The 12,019-nt window shown below is 42.5% G+C and overlaps 1 protein-coding gene across 1 annotated transcript in view; it reads left to right on the top strand.

Moving 5' to 3' along the window:
- CACNA1B (calcium channel, voltage-dependent, N type, alpha 1B subunit) overlaps positions 1–12,019 on the top strand; it is a gene marked incomplete at its 3' end in the record, with an annotated part of 72,006 nt that overhangs the window by 38,800 nt on the left and 21,187 nt on the right. The window contains exon 6 of the mRNA XM_008576618.1: positions 10,493–10,584. Coding sequence (XP_008574840.1) covers positions 10,493–10,584 — 92 coding nt within the window. The remainder of the gene's footprint in view (positions 1–10,492; positions 10,585–12,019) is intronic.

The following is a 12,019-nucleotide window of genomic DNA, read 5'->3' as shown; positions in this document are numbered from 1 at the left end:
GCGCCGCCGCGCTTCCCAAGCAGCGCACTATCCAGTGCGCCACCGGGCCGGCCCTGCTTCTGTGTTTTGATTTGGACCCCTGGGTGGTCTCTCTCAGTGCTGGTCCTTGTGGCCTCGTTGCTTAGCTCAAAGTAATGGTTTAATATCTGAACCCTCCTTTAATGTTTTGGCTACTTAATTTTCCAGGTAATTTTGAGATAATTTTGTTGTAAACCCAAGAATTCCTATGGGAATATTTTTCATTTATCAGAATCTATAAATTTGATTTGGGGAGAACCAAGTTTAGAAATATACATTTGATCTGTTCTTCCAGGAATATAGTTTATTATGCCTTAACATTTATTCAGTTCTCCCCCTTTTTGTAGATAAGATTTTGTAGTTCTCTCTCTCTCTTTTTTTACTTTGTGCAAACAGCTCTTTAAAAACATGTTTACTCTTTGTTGTTTTCTTTATAAAGGTCACCTATACTTTTAAAGTTATTCCTAAATGGTTATATTCATCTGTCCATTGTGATTGAATTGTTTTTATCTCGTTGTGTTTCTAACTGGTCATATCTGGCATCGCTGTTCGCTTTTGATCCTTTGCGTGCACTTGTCACCTACTGGGCTTGGTGCTAGCGCGTGTCACTCTTGAGCAGAGCTTCACAGCTCTTTGCTGATGACGGGTGTGGAGCTAAGTTTTGATGTTTTATTTCAGCCCAAATGTCTTAGTGCACATGTAATTACCGTACCTAAAGGTTTTGCTTTTTTTTTGTGCCTGTTTTGTTTGTTTGTCTGTTGCCTTTCATTGCTTTGTTCTCATCGTGCTGGGCTTCTCTTTTGAGCTTTTCTGCTGCTTCCCGTCTTTGGTGGACGTGACTGGGTGCGCACCCGCCGGTGGAGGCTGTTCAGGTTTGTGCTCTGGACTCGGCCTCAGGACTTGAGCGTGCGTCAGACTCACCAGCAGGGTGCAGGGCATGTTAAAATCCTGGGTGCTGCACCCCACCCTCAAAAATTCTGATTTGGAAGGTGTGGGAGTGGCTGAGAATTTGCATTTCTAATAATTTCCCAGGTGCTGGAGAGAGAGAGACAAGAGAGAGACAGAGACAGAGAGAGAGACAGAGAGAGACAGAGAGACAGAGAGATCCTCACGCTCTCTCCTTTCTAAGCCCTCGGAACCACGCCCATGGTCCTACAGTCCAATTATCTCTTCAAAGGCCCTGCCTTTCAATTACCTAGTCAATTAAGTAATAAGACTTCCCGCCCTCTTTACACTGTCACAGTGAGGATTAAGTTTTGGAGGAACGTTCAACCCAGGCAATGGTGAATCATAAATTTGCATAAATGTCCTAATGCTTGTTCCGAACTTACTAAGTTTTCAACTTAAAATCACACATCTAAATCAGTTATTTTATTACATATTTTAAATTTGAATCACAGTGCTAACGTGTTGCTAAATGTGGTTGCATGTGTTCTGGTAAATTCTCTTAATCATAACTCAAAAAATATTATGGGTGGATTTTGTGTTTTTACGGTTTGTGAAACTGTAGATGTGTGCATTTCAGTCTGGGTCTAAACACCTTCGAATCCCTGTCCCAGAGCACAACAGCAGCCCTCACGTGTTCAGATGAATTTCTGTATATTCTGTGTCTTTGCTCGCAGCACAACTTTTAAGGCCATTTTACAGACATCTCAGGGTTTCTCAGTGTTATGATTCTTGGTAGAAAGGAAGGCTGTAAGGTGAAGGAAGAAATTGCTTTATCCTTGTGTGTGATTTGTCTCCTTTTGGAAATGGCATTGGAGCCTCTCAGGAGCCAATTCACTGTCTGGATCATGTGGGTCCTACGTGGTCTAGATTTTGCCGACTGCTGCCATGTGCTATTTTAACATTCTGGTCCCCTCACTTGTATTTCCCTGTAAATTGGCAGTGAGCTTGGGAGCTTTTTCTTAGAGAAATAAACATTACAGATATGGTTAAAGTCTTCTGAATACAACCCCCCAACCAAATTCTCTCTCTTTCTCTTTTACCTTCCAGTGGTAGTAACGTTTCCAATCTTTGTTTATCCTTCCGGCGCGTGTGCATGTGGGGGTATTCCAACTTTCACCATATATGTCTGTAGCAATAAATAATACACATTATCGTTTGCATGGCTTTGAACTGTATAAGTGTGCATGTGTCTTTACACATGGATATACAATTATTTCATAACTTGCCTTTTTACCTCTCAGCATTGTTTTGAACGTTTTCCCATTTAATGTGTAGACGTATTTAGTTTCACACACTCACCCATTTCTAACTGTAGAGTGATGTTCCATTGTACGTGTGTACCACGACTAATCTTCTGAACGTTTTCCCATTTAATGTGTAGACGTATTTAGTTTCACACACTCACCCATTTCTAACTATAGAGTGATGTTCCATTGTACGTGTGTACCACGACTAATCTTTCCTCTCTCCTTTTGATGGGCAGCAGGTTATCTCCAGTTTCCACCATGACAAGCGGTGCTGTGAACATGCCTGTGCATGTTGTCTAGTATGTAGTTAGAAGTGGTGTCTGTCCATGACAAGCGGTGCTGTGAACATGCCTGTGCATGTTGTCTAGTATGTAGTTAGAAGTGGTTTCTGGATCGTAGGGATGCTTGTAACACTGTTGGCTACACTGAGGATGCGAAGTGGCCTCTCTCTGTTATTTTAGCCTGAATTTCCCTGACTGGCAGTGCTTTAGAGCAGTGGCTTTCCTCTTGTGATTTGTGGATTTTTCTGATGGGTTATTTGTACTTTTCATATGAGTCTGTAGGAATTCTTTATATATCATGGAAACAAATTCTTTGTCAGTTATGTGCATTGCAAATATTGTCTTTCCATTTCCTCTACAATATCTTTTGTGGTATAGTTTAAATTTTATTGCAGTCGGGTTTATCAATCCGTTACTTTATGGCTTGTCATATTTATGTCTTCTTTGGACATCCTTCCCTACTTTACGATCATAGAGCTGTTTCCTTGTGTTTTTTCAAAGTTCTTTTATCTTTCCTTTTCTTTCTTTCTTCTTTCTTTTTTTCCCCAAAGCTTTTAAGTTTGCTTTCCATACTTAGGGCTTGGGGTCTTGGATCCACCTGGAAGGTATTTGTGAGCAGAGCTTTATCTTTATGCACGTGGATGTCCAGGTTAGCGACATGTTTGGAAGCTGCGTCATCTGCGACCCCTGGTGTGTGGTGGCTCTTCCACCTTTGTCAAGTACAAGGTTTCTGTATAATTCATATGCCATGCAGTTTTCCCATTGAAAGTGTACAAGTCAATGGTTTTTGGCGTATTATATTATTAACTTTTTAAAATTGTCACAAAATATTTGTAACCTGAAATTTGCCATTTCAACTGTTTTAAGTGTGCCATTAAACACGTTAACTACATTTACAAGGTAATTTACCCCAAACAGAAGCTCTGTTCTCTTACCTCACCTCAGCCTTTTGTAACTTCTAAGCCACTTTCTGCCTCTATGAATTTGCCCACTCTCAGGACCTCAGGAGTGGACTTATACAGTGTTCGTTCTTTCGTGTCTGAATTATTTCATTTGGAATAATATTTCCAAAGTTCATCCATGTTGTAGCAAATGTAGCGTTAGAACGTTATTCCTTTTTATGGCTGAATGACAGTCCCTTGTATGTATATACTTCGTGTTGTTTGTCCACTAATGTATTGACAGCTATGTGGGCTGTCCCCTCTTCTGGCTGCTGTGAGTGGTGCTGCTGCGAAAACTGCTGCCCTCGGCTGTTCTGGGCGAACACCTAGAAGTGGACTTGCCGTGTCCTGAGGTTCTGTGTTGGCTTAATGAGGAATTGTGAGACCGTTCTCCACAGACGCTGCACGGTCTACATTCCCATCAGCAGTGGACAAGGGTTCCAGCTTCTCCACGTTCCTGCCGGCATTTGTTGTTTTCTGTTTACTTTTGATTATAGCTGTCCTTGTGGGTACGGAGTGGAGCTGCACTGTGGTTTTGCTCTGCATTTCCCTAATGATTACTGCTGTTGAGCATCTTTCCATGTACTGATGGGCCATTTGTATATCTTCTTTGGAGAAATGTCCATTCAAGTCCTTTGCCCGTTTTCAAATTGGGTCGTTGTTATTGTTTTTGAGTTTCAGGAGTTCTTTATATTTTCTGGATATTAATCCCTTATTAGATATATGATTTGCAAATATTTCTCCCACTCACTAGGTTGTCTTTTCACTCTATGTTAATGTTCTTTGATGCACAAAAGTTTTACATTTTGATGAAGCTCAATTTATTTTTTCTTTTATTGACTGTGCTTTTGGGTTATATCCAAGAAATCATTGCCAAATCCAATGTCATGAATATTTTCTCCTATGTTTTTTTAAAGAGTTTTTTATTTTTAGCTCTTAAATTTAGATATTTGATCCATTTTGAGTTACTTTTTATATGTGATGTAAGGTAAGGATATCTAGGTTTGCATGTGGATCTCTAGGTTTCCCAGCATGATTTGTTGCAAAGACTATTGTTTGCCCATTCAATGGTTTTGGTACCCTTATAGAAAACCAATTGACCATATATATGAAGGTTTATTTCTGGGATATTATTCTATTCCATTGGTCTATATGTCTGTGCTTTTGCCAGTCCCACACTGTTTTGATAACTGTAGCTTTTTAGTGGGTTTTGAAATCAGGAATTGTGCGTCTTTCAACTTTGTTCTTTTTCTAAATTGTTTTGGCTATTCGGGGACCCTTGGGATTCCATATGAATTTTAGGATGGGTTTTTCTATTTGTGTAAAAAACGCAGCTGGGATTTTGATAATGAGTGCATTAAATCTATAAATCATTTTGAGTAGTGTTGTCATCTTAACAATATTAAGTTTTCCAATCCACAAACCTGGGATCCTTTTTGGTTTGTTCTTTAATTTCTGTCAGCACTGTTTCATAGTTTTTAGTATATGGGTCTTATGCCTTCTTGGCTAATTTTTTCCTAAGTATTTTACTCTTTTTTTATGCTATTGTAAATTGATTTAGAAAAATGTCCTTTTGGATTGTTCATTGCAACTGTTGAGAAGTACAACTTGTTTTTTGTGTTGGTTTTGCATGCTGTAACTTGCTGAATTCATTAGTTCTAGCATATAGTGTATGTGTGTGTATGTGTATGTGGACATTTTAGGGTTTTCTACATATAAGAGCTGTTGAGACTTTGATTGGAATTGCGTTGAATTTATAGATAAATTTGAGAAAAAGGACGTCTGCATGATACTGAGCTGTCCTTCTGTTAACATGCTTGTCTCTATCACGTCCTCATCCTTTAGGATTGCTTTATGGTTTTCATCTCAAGGTGTTGCACTTGTTTTATTGCATTTCTTCCTAGAGGTGTCATCAATTTTGCTGCTATTATAAATAATATTTTTGTAATAGCTTTCATTGGGATATAATTTATCCACCATAAAATTCACCCTTTTAAAGTATACAATTCAGTGATTTACTTTCATTATGTTCATGGACTTGCGTAACCATTACCACCATCTAAATTTTGAACATTTTCATCACCCCAGAAGGGAATCCCATAGTCATTAGAACAATATCTTTTTAAAAATGTATTTTCTAATTGAAAATAAAAACAATTTTTTTTTCTTTTTTGTCTTTTTTCGTGTCCGGCAACGGATTGCAACCCTCAGTGTCGCGCCCGTACCGGACCAGGACCGGCAACGGGATCGCAACCCTTGGCATTGCTCCCACACCTCGCTCAGCCAGTGAGCGGGAACCGGTCTGTATGTGGGATCCGAACCCTCGGCGGGAGCGCCACCGCGCTCCCAAGCGGCGCACTGTAGCAGTGCGCCACCGGGCCGGCCCAAAACAATTTATTTTTGTATATTTATTTGGAATTACATAAACTTGCTGAACTTTCTATTTAGTTCTAATAGTTTGTGTATAATTTTGGGTTCTCTATGTAAAAATCACATTATCTGTGAATAAGACCATTTGTTTCCTTCTTTATAATCTTTATATATTTTATTTCTTTTTCTTGTCTTATTGCCTTGGCTAGAATCTTCATATCATATAATTTGTATGTGTGTATTATCTCTAAATTTAAAGAGAAATGCTCTAAATGGTTTTTAGTAGATACTGTTTCTCAGTTTTAGGAATTTTCCTTCTATTTCTGGTTCTTTTGATTATGAATGACATTGAAATTTTTTTACATATGTTTTCTGCACTTTTTGACATGATCATATAGTTGCTATTTTAATGTTTTCATGCGGTGAACTACATTAACAGTCATTCTAATATTGAACACAAGGCTGAAATCAAGGTGTCAACCAGTTACATCCTTATCTGGAGGTGAAACTAGGGAAAGAGCTACTTTCCCGCCCCCTCAGGTTGTCTGCAGAATTCATTTCCTTGTAATAGGAATGGGGTCCCATTGTCTTGCCATCATCTGGGGACTTTCCTCAGCTCTTAGAGGGCACTTTCAGGTCCTTGCTACCAGGGCCCCACAACAGTACCTCTTAAACTTCCAAACTTTCTGACTTCTGAAGGGCCCAGTTCCTTTAAGGGGTTCACCTGGTTTGTTTCAGGTATGTCTTTTGTAAGTAGCATACAGTTGGACTTTTAAGAAACCCAATGTAATAATCTTTATCCTTTATTAGGAGATTAAAATTGACTTATATTTCTTGTGATTACTGATATATTTGGTCTTAATTCTATAATCCTAGTGTATTCTCTATATCCTTTCCTTATATTTCTTGTGATTACTGATATATTTGGTCTTAATTCTATAATCCTAGTGTATTCTCTGTATCCTTTTGCCTGTTTTTTGGGTCTTTTTCTGACTTCTGTAGATTGACAAAATGGTCTGTATTACCTGTTTCCCACACACATTTTTCCCTTCTGCTGGTTTTGAAATACATTATATTTACATCTATTTACTGGATATCCTTAACATTTTAAACATATATTTGTAACTATACATTTGTCTAACACAGCAGTCAGACAAGTGTATATTTTTTTGTAAATAAAGCTTTATTGGAACACAGCCTTACCAATTCACGTACATATTAGCCATGGCTATTTCAGTGCTGCAGCAGCAGAGCTGAGTGGTTATGATAGAGACCTTATGGCCCACAAAGCCTAAATATGTACTAACTGGCCCCTCACAGAAAATATTTGCCGTCTTCTGGTCTAGCACAATGAAGAGAGATTTAGCCTTTCTAACATAATTTGGTGAAACTACATGCAAAACCGTCCCTCTGTAAATATTTTTATCATTGACTAGGTTGTTAGTTTAATATGAAAAAAATAAACACACAAACAAAACCCTGAAAAACTGAATAGCATCATTTTTAAAAACAAGCAATGATGGGCCGGCCCAGTGGCGCACTGCTGCAGTGCGCCGCTTGGGAGTGTGGAGGCGCTCCCGCCGAGGGTTTGGATCCCACATACAGACCGGTTCCCGCTCACTGGCTGAGCGAGGTGCGGGCGCGACACCGAGGGTTGCGATCCCGTTGCCGGTCCCGGTCCGGTGTGGGCGCGACACTGAGGGTTGCGATCCGTTGCCGGATGTGAAAAAAGACAAAAAGGATCCGTTGCCGGATGTGAAAAAAGACAAAAAGGAAAAAAAAAAAAAAACAAGCAATGATTAATTAAAGTTAACTACTTAAAAATTATTTTCTGCCTACCATTTTTCTTGTATACTATGCATTATGTTTGGGCTTAGTTTTCCTGTTGTTTTATTGAGGTTCTAGGATGATGACTCATTTTTCACCTAAAAATATGTTTATTTTGCCCTCGGTCTTCACTGACAGTTTAGCTGGATGTAATGTTCTAAGATGACTTATTTTCCTGCTGCTCTTTGAATGTGTTACTCAATTATCCTCTAGAATATATGTTTGCAAAGGTGAAGTTTCCTCTTCTTTTAAGTATTTTATTTTTCCCTCTGGATATTCTGTCTTTTCTTTCTGGTAGTTTTTAAGACTTTCTTTTTGTGTTTGATGTTCTGCAGTTCCTCACACTGTTTCTAGCTATGGGTTTATTTTGTCTATCAGATTGGTGCTTGAAGTACACTTTTAATCTGAGAATTGATGTCTTTAATTCTGGAAATTTTTCATCTGAAAATTTTTTATCTGGAAATTATATCTTTTACTGTTTCTGCTTCTTCACCATTTCTTCTATGGTCTTTTTCTGAAACTCACATTTGATGTGTGTTAGATCAGAGATCTACGCACACATACGGTATTGCACACTCTACTCTATATTACTAACTCGTCTCTCATTCCTTTCCTTTGTTCTGATATCTGTGGGTGAATTCCTTAGTTCTAGCCTGAGTGCGATCTTCTAAATCACCTCTAAGTGTTAAACCGTCTCCAACCTAAACTATGATTTATTGATTATTATTATTGATATTATTTCAATAATTATGTTAATAATTGCTTATTGCCAAGACTTCTAAGTAGTTTTTAAATTTTTCTACCTGTTTCTACTTATTTTTGATGAATAATTTGTTGATTTCATCTGAACAAAGTTCATCTCTCAATAGTTGATTCTGCTGAATATCTCTCTTAGCCCTGGATTTCCTCACATGCTCTGGCATTCTGGTTTCAATAGGAGGATTTCTTGTTTCCCTTCTTTTCTTTTCCTTTGAGAGATTTATCTTATTATTATTATTTTTTGACCAGTAAGGGGATTGCAACAGTGTGGTCTGCACCACGCTCAGCCAGTGAGCACACCGGCCATCCCTATATAGGATCTGAACCCGCAGCCTCGGCGCTACCAGCACCGCACTCTCCCGAGTGAGCCATGGGGCCAACCCAAGGTTTATCTTATTTTTGACTGCAGCTCTGTCTCAAATTTTGTCTCTCACTGCCATGTATGTGAAGTGGGAAGACACAAAGTCTTCTTTACAAGGAATTCTGGATGCACTTCAGTGGTAGAGTCAACAGGATTGTTGGTTGATTAGATGTGAACTAAGAAAGAAAGAGAGAGGAGTCAGGGATAAAGCCTTGGTTTTGATTCAAACAGGAAACTAGTGCTATTTACTGAGAGGGATGTATGTGGGGGAAGGAGCAAGATTGGGAGTGAGAATCAAAAGTTCTTTAATCACCATGATATAAACAACTCCAAACAAAAGAAAGTACATGTTTTAACACTCATGTTAAGGTTAAAAAAAACAAAAAGATCTTTAGTTGTATAATGTTGGATATATTTCATTGTTTAATGTTTTGATACACACATGCATGCACACATGCACACACACACGCACATGCATATATAAACAACTCCAAACAAAAGAAAGTACATGTTTTAACACTCATGTTAAGGTTAAAAAAAAAAAAGAGATCTTTAGTTGTATAATGTTGGATATATTTCATTGTTTAATGTTTTGATACACACACGCATGCACACATGCACACACACACGCACATGCATGCACACATGCACACGCACACACACATGCACGCACACACACACACACACACACACACACACACATATATATAGCCAAATGGAACTGTTAGAGAATACAGTTGGTTATATGAGCTTGGAGCTCCAGGTCTAGATTAAAGATATTAACTTGGGAGTAATAGGCATAGGATGGTATTCAAAGCTATTGGGTACGTCCTTTATGGGATGAGCCCTGGGGCATCCAATTTTTGACTTTGGTAGAAGAGGCAAAGCTGGCAAAAGGGACTTAGAAGGAGCACCCAGGGAGTTGGAGGAAAACAGGAAAGGGGTGACCAAAGGGCAGGAGATGACACATTTAAAGGAGACTTGACCATTAAAATTGACAAGAGACAGGCTCGACACAGCATTTCAGTGTAGATATGGGCGTGAGAACCTGGTTGGAGAAGGCTGAAGAGAGACTGAAAGGTAAGGAAGTGGGGAGACTGAGGACTGACACTTTCAGTGAGTTTTGATGTGAAGGGAGGAGGTGCATGTGGGATCTTTAGTTTTGTTTTGTTTTTAGGAGGGGAGACATGGGGGTATGTGTTTATGCTGATGGAACTGACCATGATGGCTTCTCTGAGTTCCTTGTCCCTCTATTCCACCTCCTGAGTATGCCACTTCCCTGTCCTCTGAGATGTGATGAAGGGTGGACTGTGGTGCTGGCTCAGGAGTCCCTCAGGCTCCATCTTACTCCTGCTCTCAGGCACTGCCACCTCTCTGGAGGCAACTTGGAGTGTAGTTGGGGTTGGTTTGGGGATATGGTTCAGGCTGGGACTCAGTTGGAGGATAGATTGACTGGCAGGCCAGGGGCCTGGTGTCCACTCAGGGATGGCATCTTTGAACTGGAGGGATGGTTGTGTGGGTAAAAGTCATTGCCCAGATTTCCATGAGGGCTTCCGGATTCTGTTCCTGCTTCTCCTCGTGTGGCAAGCCCCGCTCCCTGTGCTGGCTCTGTGGGTGTACAGTGGAGGACACAGGCATGAAGTGGTCACTGTTCTTGGGAAAAGGACATAGGTGCTGGGAGGAGTATATTCTCCTCCAGGCTCAGTGTGGAAACCCTCGATCCCTTGTTGTTTCTGCCAGGATTCTTGCCACAGCTGGAACTGACTTCGACCTGCGAACACTGAGGGCGGTGCGTGTGCTGAGGCCCCTGAAGCTGGTGTCTGGTATTCCAAGTAAGTCCAGCTGAGACAGCCAGGCCCAAGCCTACCGGGAACATCACCCGCCTCACCACAGCCACAGCCACAGCTACGCCCCTGACTAGTGGGCCCTTTGGTTTTGGTGACTCTGAGCTTGTCACTTTTGACCCTAGGGAACCAGGTGTGAGGAGGGGAGGAATGGGCCTTTTCCAGCCTGTCCCACTCTCCACGAAAGCCCACACGGTGGCCCTGTCATTTTGTTCTGACTTGGCTTCCCTCATTGGAAGCTTTGTTCCTTTTCACACACTCTGGTGTATTTCCAGCTCTTTGCTTCTTTTTCTGGTGTTAAACAATGGTGGGGCAGGATGCCTGAGAAAATAGTCAAAGGCTGCAAAGAGCCACCAGTCTTGACTGAGGCTGGGCAGGGCCACTGGGGACTGAGACTGGCCTTAACACATGCTCCTGGAGTGGGCTGCTCGAGGAGCCAGCCAGGACGACCTTGCGAGCGAGTGACAACCCCGGCCCGTTTCTCCAGTCCAGCGCAAGTTTGGTTTTAGGTTTCCCAAGGGCCCGGTGGGCAGGCACCTGGATGTTTTCCTGTGCCCACTACAGGAAGACCATCGTTTGGCTCCCTGTTCTGCCCCGAGACCCTGGCAGACAAGGAGCTGGGGCCAGGCTGGAAGTGGGGAGGTCATGGAGCTGGAGTTCGTCACAGCTTCTTGACGAACTCGTGTCCTAGGGTCAGTGGCAGAACACGCCCCAGGGGCAGATCCTCCTGCCTCACTTTCCCTAAGGAGTTGGGTCTGTTGGGAACCCCTGTACTTCCTGCCCGGGCTCTCCTGTTCATCCCTCCCTGGATTTCCTGCTCTCTCCTCCCGGGATCCCTGGTTCTCCCCTCTCAGCGTCCCCTGCTCTTCGCTCCCAGCATCCTCTGCTGCTCCTTCCCAGGATTCCCTGTTCTTCCCTCAGTCTGGACTCTGTGCTCTTGCCCACCGGGAGCCCTCCAGATCCACGGGTGGCTCCAGCCTCCGCCTCCTCAGACTTCCTGCTCTGACGCCCTTGGTCCTGCTCCTGTCCCAGCGCCCCTGCCCTGGACACTCTGTGCTTTGTCCCTGAGAACTCTCAGCTCTGCCCCACAGACGCTCTCCCCGCTCTGTCCTCTTTGAGGGTCATCGGCTCTGCCCGTTGGTCAGCGCCTTGCTCATGCTCAGCGCCTTGGCCCGGACTCTCGGTGTCGCCCCTCCCGGGCTCTTGCCACTCCCTCGTGCCCCGCCCTCCCCTCTCCGCCCCGCCCCTGCCCGCTCTCTGACCTGCCCGCTCCGCTCTCCGCCCGCTCCCACCCGCTCTGCTCTGCTCTCTGCCCCACCCACTCCACTCTCCGGCCCGCCCACTCCGCTCTCTGCCCCACCCGCTCCGCTCTCTGCCCCGCCCGCTCCGCTCTCTGCCCCGCCCGCTCCGCTCTCTGCCCCGC

Source organism: Galeopterus variegatus, unplaced genomic scaffold, assembly GCF_000696425.1.
Source record: "Galeopterus variegatus unplaced genomic scaffold, G_variegatus-3.0.2 Scaffold1373, whole genome shotgun sequence".
NCBI lineage: Eukaryota > Metazoa > Chordata > Mammalia > Dermoptera > Cynocephalidae > Galeopterus > Galeopterus variegatus.
The sequence above is the reverse complement of the archived record's forward strand: the minus strand, read 5'-3'. Positions and strand labels throughout refer to the sequence as shown.